The sequence below is a fragment of the Bos taurus genome, chromosome 18 (assembly GCF_002263795.3).
Source record: "Bos taurus isolate L1 Dominette 01449 registration number 42190680 breed Hereford chromosome 18, ARS-UCD2.0, whole genome shotgun sequence".
Classification (NCBI taxonomy): domain Eukaryota; kingdom Metazoa; phylum Chordata; class Mammalia; order Artiodactyla; family Bovidae; genus Bos; species Bos taurus.
Window position 1 is genome coordinate 63,556,336 of NC_037345.1, and position 26,795 is coordinate 63,583,130.

General features: G+C 48.4%; 3 protein-coding genes and 2 pseudogenes across 3 annotated transcripts; 3 read left to right on the plus strand and 2 right to left on the minus strand.

The window, feature by feature from the left end:
• Positions 1-1,734: 1,734 nt before the first annotated feature.
• Positions 1,735-5,452, minus strand: LOC112442416 (zinc finger and SCAN domain-containing protein 5B-like). The gene is made up of 4 exons (XM_024979488.2): positions 4,950-5,452; positions 4,463-4,669; positions 3,187-3,337; positions 1,735-2,825 (listed from the first exon to the last, which is right to left on the minus strand). Exons 1-4 carry the CDS (start codon positions 5,256-5,258, stop codon positions 2,281-2,283), a joined length of 1,212 nt encoding a protein of 403 aa, XP_024835256.1. The 5' UTR covers positions 5,259-5,452; the 3' UTR covers positions 1,735-2,280.
• A 1,685-nt stretch (positions 5,453-7,137) lies between these two features.
• Positions 7,138-11,451, minus strand: LOC790201 (zinc finger and SCAN domain-containing protein 5B). Its single transcript, XM_015458457.3, has 5 exons — positions 11,171-11,451; positions 10,237-10,719; positions 9,745-9,951; positions 8,655-8,808; positions 7,138-8,281 (listed from the first exon to the last, which is right to left on the minus strand). The coding sequence occupies exons 2-5, from the start codon at positions 10,612-10,614 to the stop codon at positions 7,635-7,637; spliced, it is 1,386 nt and encodes a 461-aa protein (XP_015313943.2). The 5' UTR covers positions 10,615-10,719; positions 11,171-11,451; the 3' UTR covers positions 7,138-7,634.
• Positions 11,452-13,034: 1,583 nt separating this feature from the next.
• Positions 13,035-16,139, plus strand: LOC132342888 (protein FAM32A-like; annotated as a pseudogene).
• A 28-nt stretch (positions 16,140-16,167) lies between these two features.
• Positions 16,168-20,685, plus strand: LOC100140659 (zinc finger and SCAN domain-containing protein 5B-like; annotated as a pseudogene).
• A 1,833-nt stretch (positions 20,686-22,518) lies between these two features.
• Positions 22,519-25,884, plus strand: LOC100140412 (zinc finger and SCAN domain-containing protein 5B-like). The gene is made up of 4 exons (XM_024978866.2): positions 22,519-22,769; positions 23,054-23,261; positions 24,366-24,508; positions 24,852-25,884. Exons 1-4 carry the CDS (start codon positions 22,628-22,630, stop codon positions 25,496-25,498), a joined length of 1,140 nt encoding a protein of 379 aa, XP_024834634.2. The 5' UTR covers positions 22,519-22,627; the 3' UTR covers positions 25,499-25,884.
• Positions 25,885-26,795: the final 911 nt, after the last annotated feature.

Genomic DNA, 26,795 nt, shown 5'->3' on the forward strand with positions numbered 1-26,795 from the left:
AAGACAACCTGAGGGTGTCGGGGGAAGAACTTTCCAGACAGCGGAGGAAAACCCTAGAAACCAGACCGCAAAGCCAGCTGGGCTTGGTGTGGTCAGGTGTGCAAGGTGGCTGGGGAGTGAAGGAGAAGGTAGAGAGTGTGAGGAGCGGTGCCCTCTGAGGGTGTGAGAAAGGATTTGGATTTACCAAGGGAAGATTTCATGCAAGGATGGGCACAATAAAGGACAGAAATGGTATGGACCCAAGAGAAGCAGAAGATATGAATAAGAGCTGGCAAGAATATACTGCCTGCTGCCTGCCAAGTCACTTCAGTTGTGTCCGACTCTGTGCGACCCCATGGACTGCAGCCTACCAGGCTACTCTGTCCATGGGATTCTCCAGGAAAGAACACTGGAGTGGGTTGCCATTTCCTTCTCCAGGCAAGAATATACAGAACTATACAAAAAAGATCTTCACGACCCAGATAATCCCGAAGGTGTGATCACTCACCTAGAGCCGGACAGCCTGGAATGTGAAGTCAAGTGGGCCTTAGGAAGAATCACTATGAACAAAGCTAGTGGAGGTGATGGAATTCCAGTTGAGCTATTTCAAATCCTCAGACATGATGCTGTGAAAGTGTTGCACTCAATAAGTCAGCAAGTTTGGAAAACTCAGCAGTGGCCACAGTGCCCCGCCCTCCACAGTTGTTGGAGAAGGAAATGGCAACCCAGTCCAGTACTCTTGCCCAGAAAATGCCATGGACGGGGGAACCTGGTAGGCTGCAGTCCACGGGGACGCAAAGAGTTGGACATGACTGAGCAACTTCACTTTCACTTTCAACAGTTTCTGGCATCGAAAATAAAGCTAACTTTTCTTTCCCCCAACCTGGCCTCTGTATTGGCTTTTAAGTGCGAGCATCCAGACACCAATATCTATTACAATATCATCCTTGAGTTTGCCGCCCCCAACAAATTCCCAGGCTAATTAATAGAAGAAAATGCTGATTCTTTGAAAAGAAATACTTCATTATCTCCATTCTGCTCCAAATGACCTCTCTTCATTTCTGCTGGAGGAGAGCCAGGTGGGATGAAAGAGTGCTACCTTGAAGAATCTTTTCAAGCAGAGACACCCTAGAATCTCAGTGTTCAAAAGGGCATTAATATTACATTACCTAACAGTTCATAATTCCAAAAGAATACAGTTACTTTAAATGCTCGAGTGGGTGCTCAGTCGCTTCAGTCATGTCCGACTCTTTGCAACCCAACAGGCCATAGCCTGCCAGGCTCCTCTGTCCATGGGATTCTCCAGGCAAGAATACTGGAGTGGGTTACCATTCCCTTCTCCAGGGGATCTTCCTGATGAAGGGATCGAACCTGGGTCTTGTATGGTGCAGGTGGATTGTTTACCGCTGAGCTACTGGGGAAGCCTTACAGAGGGATGATATCTCCACATAATAATGGCCATGTAACAAACCGCAGCTATCATCTACTCCATATAAAAAAATCTTGGGGATAGGGTGGAGGATTTGGGAGAATGGCACTGAAACATGTATAATATCATATATGAAACGAGTCGCCAGTCCAGGTTCGATGCACGATACTGGATGCTTGGGGCTGGTGCACTGGGATGACCCAGAGGGATGGGACCGGGAGGGAGGAGGGAGGAGGGTTCAGGATGGGGAACATGTGTATACCTGTGGCAGATTCATGTTGATACATGGCAAAAACAATACAAGATAGTAAAGGTAAAAAATAAAATAAAAAAAAATCTTGTAAGGGGAAATACACAGGACACTTATTTGACAGAAATGTCTTTGTTTATTTGAAATTTAAATTTCACTGGTGATCCTCTTTTTCATCTGGACACTCTGCTAGGAGCATCCTATTTTACGACGAAATGTTCTCTAATGGGGGGACAATCAGCAGTCACCTCAGTTTCACGAAGAAGAAAACTAATGAGACCTGCATTCACTGAAAGAAGAAAACACAGGCTACACTAAAGTAGAAAACGAATTCTGAAGGAAAGGTAAGTCACCACTCAATATTCACCTAATTCATGTGAATGGAACCCCATCGGGTTCCAGTATGATCGTAAGTTCTTCACATGTCACCCTTTCATTGTATCACCTAAGTGACAAATAATCCAGAATTTCCTTCTCGGAGCAGACGGGACTTGGACCTGATGGTGGGGTCCTGGGTGACTCATTTGGAATGGATTTTCCAGTCGCCTTTGAAAGTCTCAAGCTGACGGAAGGCACTGTGACACTCGGGGCACACGTAGGGCTTGAGCCTAGAGTGGGTGCGTCAGTGAACACTGAGGTTCCCTCGGTGGCTGAAAGCTCTGTCACAGTGCTCACAGCGGAAAGGCTTCTCCTGGGTGTGGGTCCTCTTGTGAGCGCGCAGCGTGGAGTCGTGGGTGAACTTCTTGAGGCAGAGATCACAGCTGTAGGGCTTCTTGCCAGTGTGGATCTGCTCGTGAACCCGCAGATGTGAAAGCTGTATGAACCCTTTGGCACAGATGTCGCATTGAAAGGGCCTCTCTCCTGTGTGTGTCCTCTGGTGCAAGATAAGCTGAGATTGATAAGGAAAGCTCTTTTTGCACACCCTGCATTCAGAGGGTGCCCGTCCTGGGGTTTCTGCTCCCTCAGGAAGACTGGTGGGTCCCACGGTGCCAGATGAACCAACGGAATGGGACCCAAGCTGTCCTGAGAACTCTCCTTGGTCCAAACACGTGGCTGCTTCTTGACGCACGTCTTGGCAAGTCGGACTGCTGTCCCGCTTCCTTTTCATATGTCTGCGATTCTTTAGAGGACCTCGTCTGGATCCCCTCGTAGTGGAAACGTCTCCCTCTGCAACACAGAAGGAAAGGGTTCAGGAGCCACTATTTAAATACCACTTTCTTCTTGAGGATTCTTCTTTCTCTCTATGCTCCCAGAATTCACTGAAAGAAATTCAGCACCACATTTAACATGGAGCATTTTCTGTGCTGCCGGCCTCACTGGAACCCTGATGTTGGCTGAGAAGTTCCCATCAAGCAACCAAGCTAAGAGCTTGGACTGTGGGACGCTGGAACGTTGATGATGGAGAAGGTTGGCACTGGACAATGATCTCCACCCACCCATCAAGGATGGTGATGCTGGCTACCCAGCCTCATGCCACCACAGGAGGGAGTCACTAACTCTGCTGGATTCCACGGTTTTGAGTACTCACCAGGACCCTTCAGAAGTTGAGGTGCTTCAGATTGAAGGGTTTTTGTCTCTCCCCTGTCTTCCAGCAGGTCCTTCTCCAAGTTCTCCCTGGGCGTCAGACCTTCCAGCTCACCTGCTTCAGGAACAGTCTCTGGCGGGAGAGCTCTCTCATCCTGACAAGGGACAAACAAGCAGAGTCAAAGCCATTTACCTTAGTCCATGGAAAACTGTTTCCTATTTCCCCATCTGCCTCGTATCTTGACCTTATACTCCAAGTTTCTTCATGAAATTTTAGGGGCTATGCCCTGACTTCGTCTGGTCCACCCCATCACCCTGATTGATAATCATCTCCTGATACTCAAGGCTGTCCTGGATCTACACAGACTGTATCTTGCAATCAAATCAGGACATCACAGTTGGCACTCTGACTTCTCTATGCATAGGTCTCTCCAAATCATACGCACTCCTTCCTGCTCCTGACTCTGGAAGTAAAGAACTCTAGGTCCAGCTCTCTTGACTCCATCATTGTTGGAGACTTTGCCTGGATGCATCTTTGCGATGGTGGTTACCCAGTACATAGGAAGATGACGTTCAATATTTTTGGTCTCTACTCCATGCAAGTCAATAGCATCCCCTGCCTATACCCAACCTTATTTGAACAAATCAACGGTCTTCCATTCATTCTTCAATGTCTGAAAGGGAAAGTGTTAGTCACTCAGTCATGTCTGACTCTCTGCAAGCCCATGACTATAGCTGCCAGGTTCCTCTGTTCATGGGATTCTCCAGGCAAGAACATTAAAGTGTGTAGCCATTCCCTTCTACAGGGGATCTTCCTGACCCAGGGATCCAACCCAGGTCTCCTGCATTGTCAGCAGATTCTTCACCATCTGAGCCACCAGGGAAGCCCAATGTCTACTGGGGGGCAAAATGAGTCCACTTTAGAGTCACTCCTTCAGTTGTAAGGAATGATCATATTCTGAAATATGACGTGCCCTTGGGCAAAGTGGCCTTGGGTAAATCACCTGTCAGTGCATTTACCTGCAGCAGATTGAACCTAGCATCATATCAGGAAGACAGGATTCCCTTCTCCCCACTCCTAAGACTAGAAGCTTTCATAGCAGAGGGACAGAGATGGATTATCTTCATTCTCACAGTGATTAGAAAAAATGCCTAGGAACTGAATGTATCCACGGGGATTCCTGGAAGCAATGGGTCCACTCCTGTCCTTTGCCAAATCTCCCCATTACTCCAGCAGCCACACCCACCTGACTCTCTTCTACCTGCTTACACGCTCTCACCTGCTCCCTAGAAAGGTTCGTGGCTCCTGGCAGATTCTGCAGCTCTGGGCTTCCTTCCTGGCCATCCTCTGGAGGTATGACCGTCATGGGGGGTTGGGGCTCCCTGCACGGGTCTCTCTCATTGTCCATGTCACCGGCCTTGGCTTCAACCATCTCAATATCGGGATCGTGCACAAGATATTTCTTCCCTTGTACGCAGACTATGGTCTGTGAGGGGAGAAATCAATCAAGATCAGTCTCTATAAGACCTGGAATGTAGCTTTCAGGCATCCAATGGCATTGACAATAGAAGCTCCCGTTTGGTGTAAAAGATCTACGTCCTTCGATTTGAGACAGCCAGAAGTATCTCCCAAATTGCCCAACTGTGAACTTCTCTCACCTGTTTGGGAACCACTGATACAGAGCAAAACCCTGAGGTCCTATCTTGTGATCCCTGCAGCTTGCACGTGTCTCCTTGTCCCACACCCATCACTAAGGTCCTACTCACCCAGTTCTTGGGTTTCTGCTTATTTCTCAGCATGTCCTCCAGGGCTTTGCAACTCTGCACCCCACTTTCTTTGAGCAGGACCTGGCACTCCAGGGGCATGCAGATCATGAACTGTTCCAGCACCAGCCTGTCCATCATCTGCTCCTTGGTGTGAAGATCCGGCCTCAGCCACAGATGGCAGAGTTCACGGAGTCTCCTCAGATCCTCGACAGGGTCTGACTCCTCCGAGCTGCTAAATGTTCTGAACCGGACGTGCCAGTTTTCCTGGTCACAGTCTGAGTTTTCCATGAGTGTGTCTTGGGGTGGCATGGACGCCAGTGACTCTGCCCCAGGGCTGTCTGTAATGTGTCCACAAGCCTGAAAAAATGTCTGGTCCTCAGCCCTATTGATGGAGGAAATTTCCAGTAGGACTCTGAGCAAATGCTTCTAGAAGTGGGTGCCCAGTTGACGCCTATGGAAATGGATTTCCTCTGCTTTTCCTCAGCATTAAAGTCACTTCTTAGAAGTCTAGGGAGACAAAAAAAAGAAACAAATGGGTTTCATTTTTTTCCACCCTTCTGTCTCCCCTACATCCCAATATTGGACACCATTGCTCGACTCATTCAATATTTCATGAAACTGTCTGGTCAGAAATGACCATAGGGCTTCCTTGGTGGTCCAGTGGCTAAGAATCTGCTGCCAATGCAGGGGACATGGGTTTGATTCCTCATATGGGAAGACTCCACCTGCCTCTACGCCTGTGCACCAGAACTCTTGAGCCCGAGAGGGGCAACTACTGAACCCGAGCTGTAGACTCCCAGCTCTGCCATGGGAGAAGTCACCACAAAGAGAAGCCCATACCCCTCAGCTAGACAGTAGTCCCCTCTAGCTACGACTAGAGAAAGCCCTCACAGCAAAGAAGACCCAACCCAGCCAAAATGAATGAATTAAAAAACTTAAAACTAATAATAAATATATATGTAGTTTTTAAATGGCCATAGGGTGCCGCTCAGAAACCCTTTAAGAAAACCAGCCACCTCACAGCAACATGTGTGGAAACATTCTTCTCCCCTTGCAGAAGAGCTGGATTACACGTGGGGTTAGAGGAAGATCTCCTGTCACAAGGTCTCCCAGCTAATGTAAGATGAACAGAAAGCAAGGTCTTTTGGAAACCCAGCCGTGTGTCCTGATTTCTAGGCATCCTCCTTGGACGTGCCCACTCACTGCTTACCCCTTCCAGGTCTCTTGCCTTCAGCCTCCTCAGGTCAGGCACTGGCTCTCAAAGTGTGTCTGGAGCTGAAATGTCTATATTTATAGAGATTTGGGTGAAACTCCAGGGATTTCTGGCCATAACCTCACCATCCCACTGATAGGCTAAAGGGCATGGAAGGAACCACTTTGGATAATCTGGGCAGATTCCATTTCCTGTGGAGACTCCAACAGGAAGAACCATTAAAGAGGCCACCATATTGGTTTGGCAGTAACCTTTCTCTAATGTATTTTATTTACTTTAGAATTGTGGATGGCATTTCTTGGGGAAACAGATTGATTTTCCTGATCTGATGAATTTTTTCTCTGCTTGGAGACTGTGAAGCAGTCCAGTAATTGTAATCCAATGGTTGTAATCAAATTGGGTTACCCAATCTTGTTTCTTTTCTCATGAATTAAGTCATCAAAGACTTTTGTCTAAAATCAGCTGACGAGATCAACTGTAAGAAGCCATTTCAGAGAGGCATCAAGGAAACCCAAGGTTGTACACCAGTAGGGAAAAAGAGGAGAAGGCAATGGCACCCCACTGCAGTACTCTTGCCTGGAAAATCCCATGGATGGAGGAGCCTGGTGGGCTAGAGTCAGACATGACTGAGTGACTTCACTTTCACATTTCCCTTTCAAGCATTGGAGAAGGAAATGGCAACCCACTCCAGCGTTCTTGCCTGGAGAATCCCAGGGATGGGGAAGCCTGGTGGGCTTCCGTCTATGAGGTCGCACAAAGTCGGACACGACTGAAGCAACTTAGCAGCAGCAGTAGCAGGAGGGGAAAAGAATGACGCTTATCAATTTAAGAAGCCTTCTTTTTCTAAATACCTAAGGAAGCAGTATCCAAACTAATACAAAGGGGAACATATCTCAACATAATAATGGCCACATTGAAAAAACCGTGGCTATCACCTACCTGTAGCAAAGTCTTAGAAGAGAAAACACACAGCTCTTTGATAGAAATGTGTTTGTTTATTTGAAATTTAAATTTCACTGGTGATCCTGTATTTATCTAGCTGTCCTGGTAGGAGCATCCTATTTTACAAGGAAATCACACCTGGCAGGAAGGCAATCAGCAGTAGCCTCACTCTGATGATGAGGTACTGAGAACCAGTGAGACACAGCTTCATTGGAAGAACAAGAACAACACGAAGAGAAAACATGTAAGAAAACCAGAGTCTAACACCATAAGGCAATTATCCTCCAATTGAAAATAAACAAAAGAAAAAGAAAACTACAGTCTATAGCAAAGTAGAAAACAAAATCCAACGGGAAAAGTAAGTCATCACTCAAGTATCCTAATTCACGCGAATGCAACCCCACTGGGTTCCACATCCTCCTAAGCCCCTCCCCTGTCATCCACACTTTGTATCACACAGGTGACAAATCATTCTCATTTTCTCACTAGAACAGAAAAGACCTGGACCTGAGGGCAGGGTCCTGAGCCAGTCATCTGGAATGGATTTTCCGGTGGCGTTTGAAAGACCCCAGCTGACTGAAGGCCCTGTGACACTCGGGGCACACGTAGGGCTTGAGGCCAGAGTGGGTGCGTTGGTGAACACTGAGGTTCGCTCGGTAGCCGAAAGCTCTGTCACAGTGCTCACAACGGAAAGGCTTCTCCTGGGTATGGGTCACTTTGTGAGCATGCATCGTGGAGTTGTGGGTGAACTTCTTGAGGCAGATATCACAGCTGTAGGGCTTCTCTCCAGTGTGGATCCGCTGGTGAACCCGCAGATCTGAAGGCTGTATGAACCCTTTGGCACAGATGTCACATTTAAAGGGCCTCTCTCCTGTGTGTCTCCTCTGGTGCAAGGTAAGCTGAGATTGATAAGGAAAGCTCTTTTTGCACACCTTGCATTCAGAGCGTGCCCGTCCCGGGGTTTCTGCTCCCTCAGGAAGAATGGTGGGTCCCACATTGCCAAATGCACCAACGGAACGGGACCCAAGCTGTCCTGAGAACTCTCCTTGGTCCAAACACGTGGCTGCTTCTTTACCCACGTCTTTGCAAGTGGGAGTGCTGTCCCGCTTCCTTTTGACATGTCTGCGATTCTTCAGAGGACCTCGTCTGGATCCACTCGGAGTGGAAACATCTCCTTCTGGAACACAAAAGGAAAGGGTTCAGAGCCACATTTGAAGTATCACTTCCTTCCTGGGGACTCTCCCCTCTCTCTCTGCCCTCCCAGAACCTGCTGAAAGAAGACATTCAGCACCATATTTATCAAGGAGCATTTTCCATAGTGCCGGCCTCATTGGAACCATCCCTCATCTTGGCTACAGACTTCCCAGAAACCAAACTACCTAAGAGTCTAGCTGATGAAACACTCTGGAACGTTGACGATGGAGAAGATTGGCATTGGAAAACCAACTCCTACCCCACAACAACAAGGGATGGAAATGCTGGGTACCCCATCCTGGACATCAGTGGAGGCAGTCAGTACCTCCTGTGGTCTCCAAGTTTTTAATACTCACCACGATCCTGCAGAAGTTCAGGCTCTTGAGACGAAAGGGTTCTTGTCACTCCTGTGTCTTCCAGCACGTCCTTCTGCAAGTTCTCCTTGGAGGGCGTCTGACCCTCCAGTTCACCTGTTTCAGGAATGGTCTCCGGCGGGAGAGCTTTCTGGAGCTGACAAGGGGCAACCAAGCACAGTCAATCCCACTGCCTTAGCCCACGGCAAGCTCTGTCTCCTTTTTCCCCACCCACCTCGTACCCTGATCTCACACTCCAGCTTTCTGAATATCAGTTTGGGGGATATGCCCTGACTGCTTCCCATCACCCTGATTGGCAGTCCTCTTCTGATTCCCATGTCTGTCCTTGATCTATACCAACCACCTCTGGCGAAAGTCCAGACTTCACAGCTGCCACTGCCAATTCTCTTTGCAAATATTTCTCCACCTCATCTCACATTCTCCAGGCCCTGAATCTGAAAGCAGAGGATTCTGGCTCTAGGGCTCCTGACTTCACCACTTGTTGATACCTTGCCTGGATTTCCCTTCGTCATGGAAGGTGGCCTGGGGCATAATAAGATGACAAGCAGTATAGGTGTTATACTGTATAGCTCTATTCTACACTATATAGCTCTATTCACGAGAAATCAGTAGCATCTCCTCCCCCGATTCACATTTCAAAACAATCCACTGTCTCCAGGCATACTCCAAAATCTGAGGGGGAAAATGACTCCAACGGGGAACTTGTTATTCAATTCAAGGTGTTTACAATATCCCCCAATATTAGTGCCTCTGACGAAATCCATCATGGGGGAAACAGCTGTGAGTGCATTTACCCCTGATGAACCGACCCAGCACCATCCCGTGGAAACGGGACTCCTCTCCCTCATGCTCAGGGCCACAAGCTTTCATGGTGAAGGACTATGAAAGAGGGACTGTCTTCATTCTCACACTGGCTGAAAAACGACCGGGAACAGAATGCATCCATGGGAATTCCTGGAGGCAATGGGTCCATTCCTGTCCTTTGCCCAGTTCTCCCAATTACTTCTGCAGCCACGCCCATCAGACCCTCTTCTACCTGCTCGCAGACTGGAGGTCAGGACATCACACTCACCTGCACCCTCAACAGGTCCTTGGCTCCTGACAGATGCTGCCCGTCTCGGCTTTCCTGCTGGCCCTCGTCTGAAGGGACGACACTGACTGTAGACTGAGGCTCCATGGCTCCGTCTCCCTCACCGTGCCTCTCACTGACCTCAGATTCTAACATCTCAACACCTGAGACTGGCATCAAAAAATCCTCGCCTTGGACACGGACTACAGCCTGTGACAAAAAATTCAGATAGGATCAGTCTCCCTTCACAAGATCCAAAAAGGTATTCATTGTGTATCCCACCCTAGAAGCCCACCTCCTGGGAATGACATTTGAAAGACCAACACCCTCAAAGTGAGGACCAAAGAAACCTCCAGTGATGCCACAGGCCAAGTGCTCACCCCTGTGGGAATCAGTGATTTAGAGCCAAGCCCTCTGATCCTTCTGCTTTATCTCCCAGCTCACAGCCCCTCATGCCACCGTTCCGTCTCACAGGGTCACTAGGGTCCTACTCACCCATTTCGTCAGTTTCTGCTTCTTTCTCAGCACCTCTTCCAGATCCTTACAAGTCTCGGCACCACTACTTTTGACTAAGACCTGGATGTCCGGTGGCATGCACATCACGAACTGCTCCAGCACCAGCCTGTCCACCATCTGCTCCTTGGTGTGAAGATCCGGCCTCAGCCACAGACTGCAGAGTTCATGGAGCCTCCTCAGAGCCTTGATCGGGTCGGATTCGTCCGAGCTGCTAAACGTTCTGAAGTGGACGCGCAACTTTTCCAGGTCGGAGTCGGGGTTTTCCCTTCGGGTGCCTTGGCGTGGCGCAGACGCTGGCGACCCTGCTCCGGGGATGTCCACGAAGGGGCCACGACCCCTTGTCTGGTTCTCAGTCATACCGACTCTAGAGCTTTTCAGTAGGACTCTGGGCAAATGGTCTAGAAGTGGGTGCCCAACTGACCCCAATGGAAAGGAATTTCCTCTTGCCTTCCTCAGTAACAGCTTCAGTATTCAGAAATATGGGGGCAAAAAAGAAAAACGAATGCAGCCAATTAGTTTTATTTTCATCCACCCTACCATCCCTCATCCCAATACTGGGCATTATTCCCCCTCAGAATTTCACACCAGGGACAAGAATCCATTCTCTTATTCCTCCGACATCCATCTTACAGTACAAGAAACTGTGTGGTCAAAACTGTCCACAGGGCACTGCTTAAAAGCCCTTGTTGGAAAAATGAACCACACCACAGGACACCATGGAGTGTGGAAACAATCTCATCTCACAGAAGATTCCACAAATGAACCACAGTTCCCGTGTGGCCGGAGGGAGATCGGTGGATTTCACACGGTCTCTGAGCGAATGCAAGGTGAACAGAAAGCCAGGACTTACTGAAACCCACTTCCACGGTGCCCTGACTTCGAGCGTTCTCTTTAGACATTTCCCATCAATTACCTCTTTGAAGCCTTCTCGCCTCGGTCCTCCTCAGTTGGGGACTTGCTCTCAAACTCGGCCGGCGGAGAAGCGTCTCTCTATGGAGCTGGAAGAAATGCCCGACCTCTCGGCCTGTTACGCAGTCGGCGCATGGATTCGTTGAGGGCGGGGCAAGCCATTCTAGATAATTCCACGTTACTTAATCACAGGGATTCGATTGCCCATGGAAACTCACTCAGGAGAAACCACGATTTACTAAAGAGGCCTCCATAGTGATTTAGCGACAGATTCTGTGTATTCGTTTTGTTCTGTTTTTGGCCAAGCAGGGAGGCAAGTGCGGTCTCAGTTCCCAGACCGCGGAAGGAAACCACTCGGCCTGCAGCGGGAGCGCTGAGGCTCACCCGCTGGACCGCTAGGGAAATCCCTCGGTTTCCTTTTGGATTTGATTGATTTTGGACTTTGGGGACTGCATTTTGGGGTGAACGGACTGGTTTTAATGATCTCGAGAATTTTTGGTCTCACTGCCTGGAGGGTTTGACGGAGTCAGAGATATGGTGGTGGGAACCAGATGGGTTTGACTCCTCTCGTCTTTCTGTTCTTGTGAGATAAGTCTTCAAACGGTTTTCTAAAATCAGCTGATTAGCTAAGGTGTGAGAAGACCCGATTTCTAAGTAGCCTTTTTGAAGACTGGAAGTTGTACACCAATAGGAAAAAAGAATGATACCTATTACTTTCGGAAGCTTTCCTTTTTCGAAACACCTCAGGAAGAAATCCCTGAACAAGTATGGAGTGAGTGAATCTATCTCAGCATAATAACAGCCATGTAGGCAAAACCACGGCCATCACCTATTCCCTGTAGAAAAGTCTTAGAAACTACACAGACACATTTGACAGAAATGTGTTTATTTGAAATTTAAATTCCACTGGAGAGCTTGGCCTCTGTGCCAGGACCATGCAGGTTTACAGAGAAGTCCTGCCTAACAGGAAGGCAGTCAACGGTAGGCTCAGTTTCATGATGAAGTACTGATAACTAATGAGACATGCTTTCAGTAAAAGAATAACAAAAGAAAGCAAAAACTTTTTGAAACAGGCTACACTAAAGTAGAAAACAAATTCCAAAGGGAACGATAAGCCATCACTCAAATGTCCTCCTCATTCATGTAAATGGAAGCCCCTGGACCCAATATCCTCCGAAGCTCTTCCCATGTCATCCACCCTTTGTGTTACAGAAGTGACAAATCATTGTGAATTTCCTTCTTGGAGCAGAAAGGACTTGGACCCGAGGGCAGGGTCCTGGGCCAGTGGTTCGGAATGGGTTTCCTGGTGGGATTTGAGACACCCCAGGGAGCAGAAGGCTGGTAACACTAAGGGCACATGTAGGGCTCCAGCCCAGAGTGTGTCCACTGAGGTTCCCACTGTGGTTGAAAGCTTTTTCACAGTGCTCACAGCATAAAGGCTTCTCTTGGGTGTGGTTCCTCTGGTGAGCCTGCAGCGTGGAGTCGTGGGGGAACTTCTTGGGGTAGAGATCACAGTTGTAGGGCTTCTCGCCTGCGTGGGTCTCCTGGTGACGACATAGGTCCAGAGGCTGCATGAACCATTGGACATGGATGTTGCTTTTTTCTCTTTGTAATTTAAAGGGCCCTCTCTCTTTAATGCAGTTCTAGAATAAGAGCCCATTCCTTTGATAAGCACGGGCTCAGCAGAAGATTCTAAAGAATATGTGTAAAAAAATGTTTCCAAAGGCTCCAGAGATGACCCCAACTCTGCTTCCTGCTTCCCCTGGAAAATACTCCATGTCCTGGGTGGGGCGGCTACTTGGTCCAGCTGACTGTAGGAATGTCATAGTGCTCCGTGAGCGTGTCCAGGTGTCTGTTGAAGTCCTCCACTCTCTGCTTGTGGGTTTTGGAGGCTTTCTTCAGGATCCTCTCCATTTGTTGCTTCTCCTGCACCTTCTCAAAGGCCTCCTGGGCTGGGGTCCGCTTATCGAGGTGGCGCTTCAGATCCTCATCCTGGTTCTTCTGGATTTTTCCCATCGTTTCCAGGAGTTTTGCCTTGTCTATATCCTTTTTCTTCTTCCGCCACTAACCAAACTAGGTAAAACTTTCAGATACCTATGCTTTGACTCCTTCCAACTCTCCAGGTAAATGAGAAAAGTATTTGATAGACCAGGAAAATCAATCTTACTACCAAAAAGTGCATGGACTTCCCTGGTGGAAAAGAATCTGCCTGCAATGCGGGAGACCTGGCTTTGCTCCCTGGGTTGGTAAGATCCCTTGGAGAGGGGAACAGCTACCAACTCGTTTTCTGGTGTGGAGAATTCCATGGACTGTATATCCACGGGGTCACAAAGTGTCGGACACGAGTGAAAGACTTTCACTTTACTTCTTTCCCAGCTGAGCCATAAGGGAAGCCCAAGAATACTGAGTGAGTAGCCTAGCCTTTTTCCAGTAGATCTTCCTGACCCAGGAATTACTACAGCGTCTCCTGCATTGCAGGTGGATCCTTTACCACCTGAGCTATCAGAGAAGTCTACCAGAAAACCAACATGGAGGCCTCTTTGATAAATTGTGTTGTTTTTTTTTTTTTTCCGGTGGAGTGTCCGTGTGAAACTGGATCCGTGGATAATTGGATTATCTAAAATGAGGTCATATAAATGGCTTGAACCACCCTTGCACAATCGCTGTGCTGATGGGGTAACAAGCAGGGACCCTTGCCATTTCCCCCGGCTCTCTATAAATAAGATGTTTCAGCCCCAGACACATTCTGATAGCCAGTCACCGACTTGAGGAGTCTGACAGCAAGAGGGCTCAAAGGAGGTAAGTGATGAGTGAGAACATCTAAGGAGAAGGTTTGGGAATCAATACAGAAGGAGGTGGTGGGTTTCGGAAGGCTGGGTTTTCTACTCACCTTGCATCAGCTCAACGATCTTGTGAAAGCAGTGGATCTCCCTTAAACTCCATATGAACTATGGTTGCCTCCTGAGCTCTCTGTGAGGGGGGAAGAATGGACTTGAAACATGTAAATGGAACTTGGGAACTATAGGGGAACACAGATCCTTCTCTTGGTGAAAAGACATTTTAAATAAGAGGTCTTTCAGGTTCCCCCCGCCTGCCTCCATCTGATTTATAGGTTTATAAATCACCTTGATTTATAGGGTGTTGCCACCCTCCATGCTGTGGTGTGGTGTGCTGCATTAATTCCTCAAGGCTTTCTGAACCCTGGCCCCCTGGGCAAAGCAGAGATGTTCGTCTATGTTCATTGCTGTTAACCCATACAGAGGGAACCTCTTGGATCTACACAGGAGAACGATATTGTCCCAATTTCCATTTGAAAAACTGACCCCACACTCTTGTCCATCTAGAAATCTGAATCCAAAGATGGGCAGCATGGACGCCTACGAGCAGGTCCAAAAGGGACCCCTGAAGCTGAAAGGAGTCACAGAGCTTGGCGTGACCAAGTGGAAGAAGAAAAAGGACAGAGACAAGGCAAAACTCCTGTAAACGATGGGAAAAATCCAGAAGAACCAGGAGGAGGATCTGAGGCGCCACCTCGACCCAGCCCAGGTGGCCTTTGAGAAGGTGCAGGAGAAGCGACAAATGGAGAGGATCCTGAAGAAAGCATCCAAATCCCACAAGCAGAGAGTGGAGGACTTCAACAGACACCTGGACACGCTCACGGAGCACTATGACATTCCTAAAGTCAGCTGGACCAAGTAGCCACCCACCCAGGACATGGAGTATTTTCCAGGGGAAGCAGGAAGCAGAGTTGGGGTCATCTCTGGAGCCTTTGGAAACATTCTTTTACACGCATCCTTTGAGCCTTCTGCTGAGCCCGTGCTTATCAAAGTAATGGGCTCTTATTCTGGAACAGCATTAAAGAGAGACGGCCCTTTAAATTAAACAAAGAAAAAAGCAACATCAATGTGCAATGGTTCATGCAGCCTCCGGACCCATGTGATCACCTGGAGACCCACGTGGGCGAGAAGCCCTACAGCTGCGATTTCTGCCCCAAGAAGTTCCCCCACGACTCCACGCTGCATGCTCACCAGAGGACCCACATCCAAGAGAAGCCTTTCTTCTGTGAGCACTGTGAAAAAGCTTTCAACCACAGTGGGAACCCCAGTGGTCACACACGGGGCTCGAGCTCTACATGTGCCCCGAGTGTCACCTGCCTTCTGCTCCCTGGGGTGTCTCAAATCCCACCAGGAAACCCATTCTGAACCACTGGCCCTGGACCCTGCCTGTCGGGTCCAAGTCCTTCTGCTCCAAGAAGGAAATTCACAATGATTTGTCACTTCTGTAAGACAAAGGGTGGATGACATGGGAAGAGCTTCGGAGGATATTGGGTCCAGGGGCTTCCATTTACATGAATGAGGAGGATATTTGAGTGATGGCTTATCGTTCCCTTTGGATTTTGTTTTATACTTTAGTGTAGCCTGTTTCAATCAGTTTTTGTTTTCTTTTGTTATTCTTTTACTGAAAGCATGTCTCATTAGTTCTCAGAACTTCATCATGAAACTGAGCCTACTGCTGACTGCCTTCCTGTTAGGTGGGACTTCACTGTAAAACTGCATGTTCCTGGCACAGAGGCCAGGCTCTGCCGTGGAATTTAAATTTAAATAAACACATTTTTGTCAAAGAGTGTCTGTGTATTTTCTAAGACTTTTCTACAGGGAATAGGTGATAGCCGTGGTTTTGCCTACATGGCTGTTATTAGGCTGAGATAGATTGACGCACGCCATACTTGTTCAGGGATTTCTTCACGAGGTGTTTGGAAAAAAGGAAGGATTCCAAAAGTGATAGGTGTCATTCTTTTTTCCTATTGGTGTACAACTTCTAGTCTTCAAAAAGGTTTTGAATCGGGTTTTCTCACACCTTAGCTCATTAGCTGATTTTAGAAAAGCCTTTGAAGACTTATCTCACAAGAACAGAAAGAAGACAGGAGTCAAACCGATCTGGCTCCCACCATCATGTCTATGACTCCGTCAAACTCTCCAGGGAATGAGACCAAAAATTCACGAGATCATTTAAACCAGTCCGTTCACCCCAAAATGCAGTCCCCAAAGTCCAAAATCAATCAAATCCAAAAGGAAACCGAGGGATTTCCCTAGCGGTCCAGCGGGTGAGACTTAGCGCTCCCGCTGCAGGTGGCGTGGTTTCCTTCCGCGGTCTGGGAACTGAGACCGCACCTGCCTCCCTGCTTGGCCAAAAACAGAACAAAACAAATACACAGAACCTGTTGCTAAATGACTATGGAGGCCTCTTTAGTAAATCGTGGTTTGTCCTGAGCGAGTTTCCATGGGCAATCGAATCCCTGTGATTAAGTAAAGTGGGATTATCTAGAATGGTTTGCCCCGCCCCCAACGAATCCATGCGCCGATTGCGTAACAGGCCGAGAGGTCGGGCATTTCTTCCAGCTCCATAGAGAGACGCTTCTCCGCCGGCCGAGTTTGAGAGCAAGTCCCCAACTGAGGAGGACCGAGGCGAGAAGGCTTCAAGGAGGTAATTGATGGGCAATGTCTAAAGAGAACGCTCGAAGTCAGGGCACGTGGAAGTGGGTTTCAGTAAGTCCTGGCTTTCTGTTCACCTTGCATTCGCTCAGAGACCGTGTGAAATCCACCGATCTCCCTCCAGCCACACGTGAACTGTGGTTCATTTGTGGAATCTTCTGTGAGATGAGATTGTTTCCACACTCCATGGTGTCGTGTGGTGTGGTTCATTTTTCCAACAAGGGCTTTAAAGCACTGCCCTGTGGAGATTTTTGCCCACTCAGTTTCTTGTACTATAAGATGGATGTCAGAGGAATAAGAGAATGGATTCTTGTCCCTGGTGTGAAATTCTGAGGGGGGAATAATGCCCAGTATTGGGATGAGGGATGGTAGGGTGGATGAAAATAAAACTAATTGGCTGCATTCGTTTTTCTTTTTTGCCCCCTATTTCTGAATACTGAATCTATTACTGAGGAAAAGCAAGAGGAAATTCCTTTCCATCGGGGTCAGTTGGGCACCGACTCTAGAAGCATTTGCACAGAGTCCTACTGAAAAAGTCTACAGTCGGTATGGCTAATAACCAGAGAAAGGGTCGTGGCCCCGTCGCCGACAGCCCCGGAGCAGAGTCGCCAGCGTCTGCGCCACGCCAAGGCACCCGAAGGGAAAACCCCGACTCCGACCTTGAAGTGTTGCGCGTCCGCTTCAGAACATTTAGCAGCTCGGACGAATCCGACCCGATCAAGGCTCTGAGGAGGCTCCGTGAACTCTGCAGTCTGTGGCTGAGGCCGGATCTTCACACCAAGGAGCAGATGGTGGACAGGCTGGTGCTGGAGCAGTTCGTGATGTGCATGCCACCGGACATCCAGGTCTTAGTCAAAAGTAGTGGTGCCGAGACTTGTAAGGATCTGGAAGAGGTGCTGAGAAAGAAGCAGAAACTGCAGAAATGGGTGAGTAGGACCCTAATGACCCTGTGAGACAGGAATGGTGGCATCAGGGGCTGGGAGCTGGGAGATGAAGGAGAAGGATCAGAGGGCTTGGCTCTAATCAGTGATTCCCACAGGGCGTGAGCACTTGGCCTGTGGCATCACTGGAGATGTTTCTTTGGTCCTCACTTTGAGCGTGTTGGTCTTTCAAATGTCATTCCCAAGAGGTGGGCCTCTAGAGTGGGATACACAATGAATACCTTTTTGGATTTTGTGAAGGGAGACTAATCCTATTTGAATTTTTCGTCACAGGCTGTAGTCCGTGTCCAAGGCGAGGATTTTTTGATGCCAGTCTCGGGTGTTGAGATGTTAGGATCTGAGGTCAATGAAGGGCACAGTGAGAGAGACCAAGCCAGGGAGCCCCAGTCTACAGTCAGTGTCGTCCCTCCAGACGAGGGCCAGCAGGAAAGCCAAGACGTGCAGCATCTGCCAGGAGCCAAGGACCTGTCGAGGGGGCAGGTGAGTGTGATGTCCTGACCTCCAGTCTGGGAGCAGGTAGAAGAGGATCGGGTGGGCGTGGTTGTGGAAGTAATTGGGAGAGTTTGGCAAAGGACAGGAATGGACCCACTGCCTCCAGGAATTCCCATGGATGCATTCTGTTCCCGGCCGTTTTCCATCCAGTGTGAGAATGAAGACAATCCATCTTTCATAGTCCTTCACCATGAAAGCTTGTGGCCCTAAGCATGAGGGCAGAGGAGTCCCGTTTCCACGGGATGGTGCTGGGTGGGTTCATCAGGGGTAAATGCACTCACAGCTGTTTCACACATGATGGATTTCGTCAGAGGCACTAATATTGGGGGATATTGTAAACACCTTGACTTGAATAACAAGTTCCCCGTTGGAGTCATTTTCCCCCTCAGATTTTGGAGTATGTCTGGAGACAGTGGATATTTTGGAAATGTGAATCGGGGGAGGAGATGCTACTGATTTCTCGTGAATAGAGCCACATAGTGTAGAATAGAGCTATACAGCATAACACCTATACTGCTTATCATCTTATTATGCCCCAGGCCACCTTCCCTGATGAAGACAAATCCAGGCAAGGTATCAACAAGTGGTGAAGTCAGGAGCCCTAGAGCCAGAATCCTCTGCTTTCAGATTCAGGGCCTGGAGAATGTGAGATGAGGTGGAGAAATATTTGCAAAGAGAATTTGCAGAGCCAGCTGTGAAGTCTGGACTTTTGCCAGAGGTGGTCGGTATAGATCAAGGACAGACATGGGAATCAGAAGAGGACTGCCAATCAGGGTGATGGGAAGCAGTCAGGGCATATCTCCCAAACTGATATTCAGAAAGCTGGAGTGTGAGATCAGGGTACGAGGCGGGTGGGGAAAGAGGAGACAGAGCTTGCCGTGGGTTAAGGCAGTGGGATTGACTCTGCTTGGTTGCCCCTTGTCAGGGCCAGAAAGCTCTCCCGCCAGAGACCATTCCTGAAACAGATGAACTGGAGGGTCAGACGCCCTCCAGGGAGTACTTGGTGAAGGACCTGCTGGAAGACACAGGAGTGACAAGAACCCTTTCGTCTCAAGAGCCTGAACTTCTACAGGATCGTGGTGAGTATTAAAAACTTGGAGACCAAAGGATGTAATGACTGCCTCCACTGATGTCCAGGAAGGGGTACCCAGCATTCCCTTCCCTTGGTGTTGTGCGGTAGGAGTTGGTTCTCCAATGCCAACCTTCTCCATCGTCAACGTTCCAGAGTGTTTCATCAGCTAGACTCTTAGGTCGTTTGGTTGCTGGGAAGTCTGTAGCCAAGATTAGGGATGGTTCCAATGAGGCCGGCACCATGGTGAACGCTCCTTGATAAATATGGTGCTGAATCTCTTCTTTCAGCAGATCCTGGGAGGGCAGAGAGAGAGGGGAGAGTCCCCAGGAAGGAAGTGATACTTCAAATGTGGCTCCTGAACCCTTTCCTCTTGTATTCCAGAGGGAGACGTTTCCACTCCGAGTGGATCCAGACGAGGTCCTCTGAAGAATCGCAGACATGTCAAAAGGAAGCGGGACAGCACTCCCACTTGCCAAGACGTGTGGTCAAGAAGCAGCCACGTGTTTGGACAAAGGAGAGTTCTCAGGACAGCTTGGGTCCCATTCCGTTGGTGCATCTGGCACCGGGGGACCCAGCAGTCTTCCTGAGGGAGCAGAAACCCCGGGACGGGCACCCTCTGAATGCAGCGTCTGCAAAAAGAGCTTTCCTTATCAATCTCAGCTTACCTTGCACCAGAGGACACACACAGGAGAGAGGCCCTTTCAATGCGACATCTGTGCCAAAGGGTTCATACAGCCTTCAGACCTGCGGGTTCACCAGCGGATCCACACTGGCGAGAAACCCTACAGCTGTGATGTCTGCCTCAAGAAGTTCACCCACAACTCCACGATGCATGCTCACAAAGTGACCCATTCCCAGGAGAAGCCTTTCCGCTGTGAGCACTGTGACAGAGCCTTTCGCCTACCGAGCGAACCTCACTGTTCACCGACGCACCCACTCTGGCCTCAAGCCCTACGTGTGCCCCGAGTGTCACAGGGCCTTCAGTCAGCTGGGGTCTTTCAAACGCCACCGGAAAATCCATTCCAGATGACTGGCTCAGGACCCTGCTCTCAGGTCCAGGTCTTTTCTGTTCTAATGAGAAAATTGAGAATGATTTGTCACCTGTGTGATACAAAGTGTGGATGACAGGGGAGGGGCTTAGGAGGATGTGGAACCCAGTGGGATTCCATTCGCGTGAATTAGGATACTTGAGTGATGACTTACTTTTCCCTTTGGATTTTGTTTTCTACTTTGCTATAGACTATAGTTTTCTTTTTCATTTGTTTATTTTCAATTGGAGGATAATTGCCTTATGGTGTTAGACTCTGGTTTTCTTACATGTTTTCGCTTTGTGTTGTTCTTGTTCTTCCAATGAAGCTGTGTCTCACTGGTTCTCAGTACCTCATCATCAGAGTGAGGCTACTGCTGATTGCCTTCTTGTCAGGAGTGATACCTTGTAAAATAGGATGCTCCTAGCAGGACAGCTAGATTAAATACAGGATCACGAGTGAAATTTAAGTTTCAAATAAACAAACACGTTTCTATCAAAGACCTGTGTGTTTTCTCTTCTAAGACTTTGCTAACTGCCGCTAAGTCATTCCAGTCGTGTCTGACATTGTGGGACCCCATAGATGGCAGCCCACCAGGCTCCCCTGTCCCTGGGATTCTCCAGGCAAGAACACTGGAGTGGGTTGCCATTTCCTTCTCCAATGCATGAAAGGGAAATGTGAAAGTGAAGTCGCTCAGTCGTGTCCGACTCATAGCGACCCCATGGACTGTAGCCCACCAGGCTTCTCCATCCATGGGATTTTCCTGGCCAGAGCACTGGAGTCGGGCGCCATTGCCTTCTCCTCTTTTTCCCTACTGGTGTACAACCTCTGGTTTCTGTGATGCCTCTCTGAAATGGTTCTTACAGTAGATCATATCAGCTGATTTTAGACAAAAGTCTTTCATGACCTATTTCATGAGAAAGAAACAAGATTAGTAACCCAATTTGATTACAACCATTGGATTACAATTATTGCACTGCTCACAGTCTCCAAGCAGAGAAAAAATTCATTAGATCAGGAAAATCAATCTGTTTCCCCAAGAAATGCCATCCACGAAGTATAAAGTAAATAAAATACATTAGAGAAAGTTTACTGCCAAACCAATATGGTGGCCTCTTTAATGGTTCTTCCTGTTGGAGTCTCCACAGGAAATGGAATCTACCCAGATTATCCAAAGTGGTTCCTTCCATGCCCTTTATCCAATCACTGGGATGATGAGGTTATGGCCGGAAACCCCTGGAGTTTCACCCAAGTCTCTATAAATACAGACATTTCAGCTCCAGACACACTTTGAGAGCCAGTGCCTGACCTGAGGAGGCTGAAGGCAAGAGACCTGGAAGGGGTAAGCGATGAGTGGGCACCTCCAAGGAGGATGCCTAGAAATCAGGACACATGGGTGGGTTTCACGAAGGTCTCACTTTCTGTTCATCCTACATTAGTTGGGAGACCTTGTGACAGGAGATCTTCCTCTAACCCCGCGTTAACAACGGTTAATCCAGCTCTTCTGCAAGGGGAGAAGACTGTTTCCACACATGTTGCTGTGAGGTGGCTGGTTTTCTTCAAGAGTTTCTGAGCGGCACCCTATGGCCATTTAAAAACTACATATATGATTATTATTAGTTTTAAGTTTTTTAATTCATTCATTTTGGCTGGGCTGGGTCTCCTTTGCTGTGAGGGCTTTCTCTAGTCGTAGCTAGTGGGGACTACTGTCTAGCTGAGGGGTATGGGCTTCTCATTGTGGTGGCTTCTCCCATGGCAGAGCTGGGAGTCTACAGCTCGGGTTCAGTAGTTGCCCCTCTCAGGCTCAAGAGTTCTGGTGCACAGGCGTAGAGGCAGGCGGGGTCTTCCCATATGAGGAATCAAACCCATGTCCCCTGCATTGGCAGCAGATTCTTAGCCACTGGACCACCAAGGAAGCCCTATGGTCATTTCTGACCAGACAGTTTCATGAAATATTGAATGAGTCGGGCAATGGTGTCCAATATTGGGATGTAGGGGAGACAGAAGGGTGGAAAAAAATGAAACCCATTTGTTTCTTTCTTTCTTTTTTTTTTTTTGTCTCCCTAGACTTCTAACCAGTGACTTTAATGATGAGGAAAAGCAGAGGAAATCCATTTCCATAGGTGTCAACTAGGCACCCACTTCTAGAAGCATTTGCTCAGAATCCTACTGGAAATTTCCTCCATCAATAGGGCTGAGTACCAGACATTTTTTCAGGCTTGTGGACACATCACAGACAGCCCTGGGGCTGAGTCACCGGCATCCGTGCCACCCCAAGACACACTCATGGAAAACTCAGACTGTGACCAGGAAATCTGGCACGTCCAGATCAGAACATTTAGCAGCTCAGAGGAATGGGACCCTGTTGAGGATCTGAGGAGACTCCGTGAACTCTGCCAGCTGTGGCTGAGGCCGGATCTTCACACCAAGGAGCAGATGATGGACAGGCTGGTGCTGGAGCAGTTCATGATCTGCATGCCCCTGGAGTGCCAGGTCCTGCTCAAAGAAAGTGGGGTGCAGAGTTGCAAAGACCTGGAGGACATGCTGAAAAATAAGCAGAAACCCAGGACCTGGATGAGTAGGACCTTAGTGATGGGTGTGGGACAAGGAGACACGTGCAAGCTGCAGGGATCACAAGATAGGACCTGCGGGTCCTTGGCCTTGTATCAGTGGTTCCCAAACAGGTTAGAGAAGTTCACAGTTGGGCAATTTGGGAGATACTTTTGGCTGTCTCACTCGAAGGACGTAGATCTTTTACACCAAACGGGAGCTTCTATTGTCAATGCCATTGGATGCCTGAAAGCTACATTCCAGGTCTTATACGGACTGATCTTGATTGATTTCTCCCCTCACAGACCATAGTCTGCATACAAGGGCAGAAATATCTTGTGCATGATCCCAATATTGAGATGGTTGAAGCCAAGGCTGGTGACATGGACGATGAGAGAGACACGTGTGGGGAGCCCCAACCCCCTGTGAGGGTCATACCTCCAGAGAATGGCCAGGAAGGAAGTCAAGAGCTGCAGAATCTGCCAGGAGCCACAAACCTATCTGGGGAGCAGGAGAGAGCGTGTAAGCAGGTAGAAGAGAGTCAGGTGGGTGTGGCTGCTGGAGTAATGGGGAGATTTGGCAAAGGACAAGAATGGACCCATTGCTTCCAGGAATTCCCGTGGATACATTCAGTTCCTAGGCATTTTTTCTAATCACTGTGAGAATGAAGATAATCCATCTCTGTCCCTCTGCTATGCAAGCTTCTAGTCTTAGGAGTGGGGAGAAGGGAATCCTGTCTTCCTGAAATGATGCTAGGTTCTATTTGCTGCAAGTAAATGCACTGACAGGTGATTTACCCAAGCCACTTTGCCCAAGGGCACGTCATATTTCAGAATATGATCATTCCTTGCAACTGAAGGAGTGACTCTAAAGTGGACTCAAAATGCCCACCAGTAGACATTGGGCTTCCCTGGTGGCTCAGATGGTGAAGAATCTGCTGACAATGCAGGAGACCTGGGTTGGATCCCTGGGTCAGGAAGATCCCCTATAGAAGGGAATGGCTACACTCTAATGTTCTTGCCTGGAGAATCCCATGAACAGAGGAACCTGGCAGCTATAGTCCATGGGTTTGCAGAGAGTCAGACTAACACTTTCCCTTTCATACACTGAAGAACGAATGGAAGACAGTTGATTTGTTCAAATAAGGTTGGGTATAGGCAGGGGATGCTATTGACTTGCATGGAGTAGAGACCAAGAATACTGGACATCATCTTCCTATGTACCGGGTAACCACCGTCGCAAAGATGCATCCAGGCAAATCTCCAACAATGATGGAGTCAAGAGAGCTGGACCTAGAGTTCTTTACTTCCAGAGTCAAGGGCAGGCAGGAGTGGGTATGATTTGGAGAGACCTATGCATAGAGAAGTCAGAGTGCCAACTGTGATGTCCTGATTTGATTGCAAGATACAGTCTGTATAGATCCAGGACAGCCTTGAGTATCAGGAGATGATTATCAATCAGGGTGATGGGGTGGACCAGACGAAGTCAGGGCATATCCCCTAAAATGACATAAGTTGGAGTCTTAGATCAAGATACGAGGCAGATGGGGAAACAGGAAACAGTTTTCCATGGACTAAGGTAAATGGCTTTGACTCTGCTTGTTTGTCTCTTGTCAGGACCAGAGAGCTCTCCAGCCAGTGACTGTTCCTGAAACAGGTGAGCTGGAGCGTCAGACGCCCAGGGGGAAGTTGGAGAAGGACCTGCTGGAAGACAGGGGAGAGACAAAAACCCTTCAATCTCAAGAACCTGAACTTCTGAAGTGTCCTGGTGAGTATTCAAAACCGTGGAATTCAGCAGAGTTAGTGACTCCCTCCTATGGTGGCATGGGGCTGGGTAGCCAGCATCACTGGAGATCATTGTCCAGTGCCAACCTTCTCCATCATCAACATTCCAGTGTCCCACAGTCCAGGCTCTTAGCTTGGTTGCTTGATGGGAACTTCTCAGCCAACATCAGGTTTCCAGTGAGGCCAGCAGCACAGAAAATGCTCCTTGTTAAATGTGGTGCTGAATTTCTTTCAGCGAATTCTGGGAGCATAGAGAGACAGAAGAATCCTCAAGAAGAAACTGATATTTAAAATGTGGCTCTGAACCCTTTCTTCCTGTGTTCCAGAGGGAGACGTTTCCACCACGAGTGGATCCAGAGGAGGGCCTCTGAAGTATCGCAGACATGTCAAAAGGAAGCGGGACAGCAGTCCGACTTGCCAAGACGTGCGTCAAGAAGCAGCCACGTGTTTGGACCAAGGAGAGTTCTCAGGACAGCTTGGGTCCCATTCCGTTGGTTCATCTGGCACCGTGGGACCCACCAGTCTTCCTGAGGGAGCAGAAACCCCGGGACGGGCACCCTCTGAATGCAGCATCTGCAAAAAGAGCTTTCCTTATCAATCTCAGCTTACCTTGCACCAGAGGACACACACAGGAGAGAGGCCCTTTCAATGCGACATATGTGCCAACGGGTTCATACAGCTTTCAGATCTGCGGGTTCACGAGCAGATCCACACTGGCGAAAAGCCCTACAGCTGTGATCTCTGCCTCGAGAAGTTCACCCACGACTCCACACTGCGTGCTCACAAGAGGACCCACACCCAGGAGAAGCCTTTCCGCTGTGAGCACTGTGACAGAGCTTTCAGCCACCGAGGGAACCTCAGTGTTCACCAACGCATCCACTCTGGCCTCAAGCCCTACGTGTGCCCCGAGTGTCACAGTGCCTTCCGTCAGCTTGAGACTTTCAAAGGCGACTGGAAAATCCATTCCAAATGAGTCACCCAGGACCCCACCATCAGGTCCAAGTGCCGTCTGCTCCGAGAAGGAAATTCTGGATTATTTGTCACTTAGGTGATACAATGAAAGGGTGACATGTGAAGAACTTACGATCATACTGGCACCAGTGGGGTTCCATTCACATGAATTAGGTGAATATTGAGTGATGACTTACCTTTCCCTTCAGAATTCGTTTTCTACTTTAGTGTAGCCTGTGTTTTCTTCTTTCAGTGAATGCAGGTCTCATTAGTTTTCTTCTTCGTGAAACTGAGGTGACTGCTGATTGTCCCCCCATTAGGGAACATTTCATCGTAAAATAGGATGCTCCTAGCAGAGTGTCCAGATGAAAAAGAGGATCACCAGTGAAATTTAAATTTCAAATAAACAGAGACATTTCTGTCAAATAAGTGTCCTGTGTATTTTGGCTTCCAAGATTTTTTTTTCTTTATTTTATTTTTTAACTTTACTATCTTGTGTTGTTTTTGCCATGTATCAACATGAATCTGCCCAGGTATACACATGTTCCCCAACGTGAACCCTCCTCCCTCCTCCCTCCCTGTATCATCCCTCTGGGTCGTCCCAGTGCACCAGCCCAAAGCATCCACTATCGTGCGTCGAACTTGGACTGGAGACTCGTTTCATATATGATATTAGACATGTTTCAATGCCATTCTCCCAAATCATCGCACCCTATCCCCAAGATTTTTTATATGGAGTAGATGATAGCTTCGGTTTGTTACATGGCCATTATTATGTGGAGATATCATCCCTCTGTAAGGCTTCCCCAGTGACTCAGTAGTAAACAATCCACCTGCACCATACAAGACCCAGGTTCCATCCCGTCATCAGGAAGATCCCCTGGAGAAGGGAATGGTAACCCACTCCAGTATTTTGCCTGGAGAATCCCATGGACAGAGGAGCCTGGCAGGCTATGGTCTGTTGGGTTGCAAAGAGTTGGACATGACTGAAGTGACTGAGCACCCACGCGAGCATTTAAAGTAACTGTATTCTTTTGGAATTATGAACTGTTAGGTAATGTGATATTAATGCCCTTTTGAACACTGGGATTCTAGGGTGTCTCTGCTTGAAAAGATTCTTCAAGGTAGCACTCTTTCATCCCACCTGGCTCTCCTCCAGCAGAAATGAAGAGAGGTCATTTGGAGCAGAATGGAGATCATAAAGTATTTCTTTTCAAAGAATCAGCGTTTTCTTCTATTAATTAGCCTGGGAATTAGTTGGGGGCGGCAAACTCAAGGATGATATTGTAATAGATATTGGTGTCTGGCTGCTCGCACTT

What these genes read in the sequence shown, in the direction of transcription:
- LOC112442416 (XM_024979488.2), bottom strand. Translation starts at nt 5,258, where the DNA reads ATGCCACCCCAAGACACACTCATGGAAAACTCAGACTGTGACCAGGAA. An exon ending in AGCAGAAACCCAAGAACTGG is followed by an intron (nt 4,670 to 4,949) that starts GTGAGTAGGACC and finishes CTCCCCTCACAG; the next exon opens with ACCATAGTCTGCGTACAAGG. An exon ending in CGAACCTTTCTAGGGAGCAG is followed by an intron (nt 3,338 to 4,462) that starts GTGAGAGCGTGT and finishes GTCCCTTGTCAG; the next exon opens with GATGAGAGAGCTCTCCCGCC.
- LOC790201 (XM_015458457.3), bottom strand. Translation starts at nt 10,614, where the DNA reads ATGACTGAGAACCAGACAAGGGGTCGTGGCCCCTTCGTGGACATCCCC. An exon ending in AGCAGAAACTGACGAAATGG is followed by an intron (nt 9,952 to 10,236) that starts GTGAGTAGGACC and finishes TTTTTGTCACAG; the next exon opens with GCTGTAGTCCGTGTCCAAGG. An exon ending in AGGACCTGTTGAGGGTGCAG is followed by an intron (nt 8,809 to 9,744) that starts GTGAGTGTGATG and finishes GCCCCTTGTCAG; the next exon opens with CTCCAGAAAGCTCTCCCGCC.
- LOC100140412 (XM_024978866.2), top strand. Translation starts at nt 22,628, where the DNA reads ATGATGGACAGGCTGGTGCTGGAGCAGTTCATGATCTGCATGCCCCTG. An exon ending in TCTGGGGAGCAGGAGAGAGC is followed by an intron (nt 23,262 to 24,365) that starts GTGTAAGCAGGT and finishes TCAGGACCAGAG; the next exon opens with AGCTCTCCAGCCAGTGACTG. An exon ending in TGAACTTCTGAAGTGTCCTG is followed by an intron (nt 24,509 to 24,851) that starts GTGAGTATTCAA and finishes CCTGTGTTCCAG; the next exon opens with AGGGAGACGTTTCCACCACG.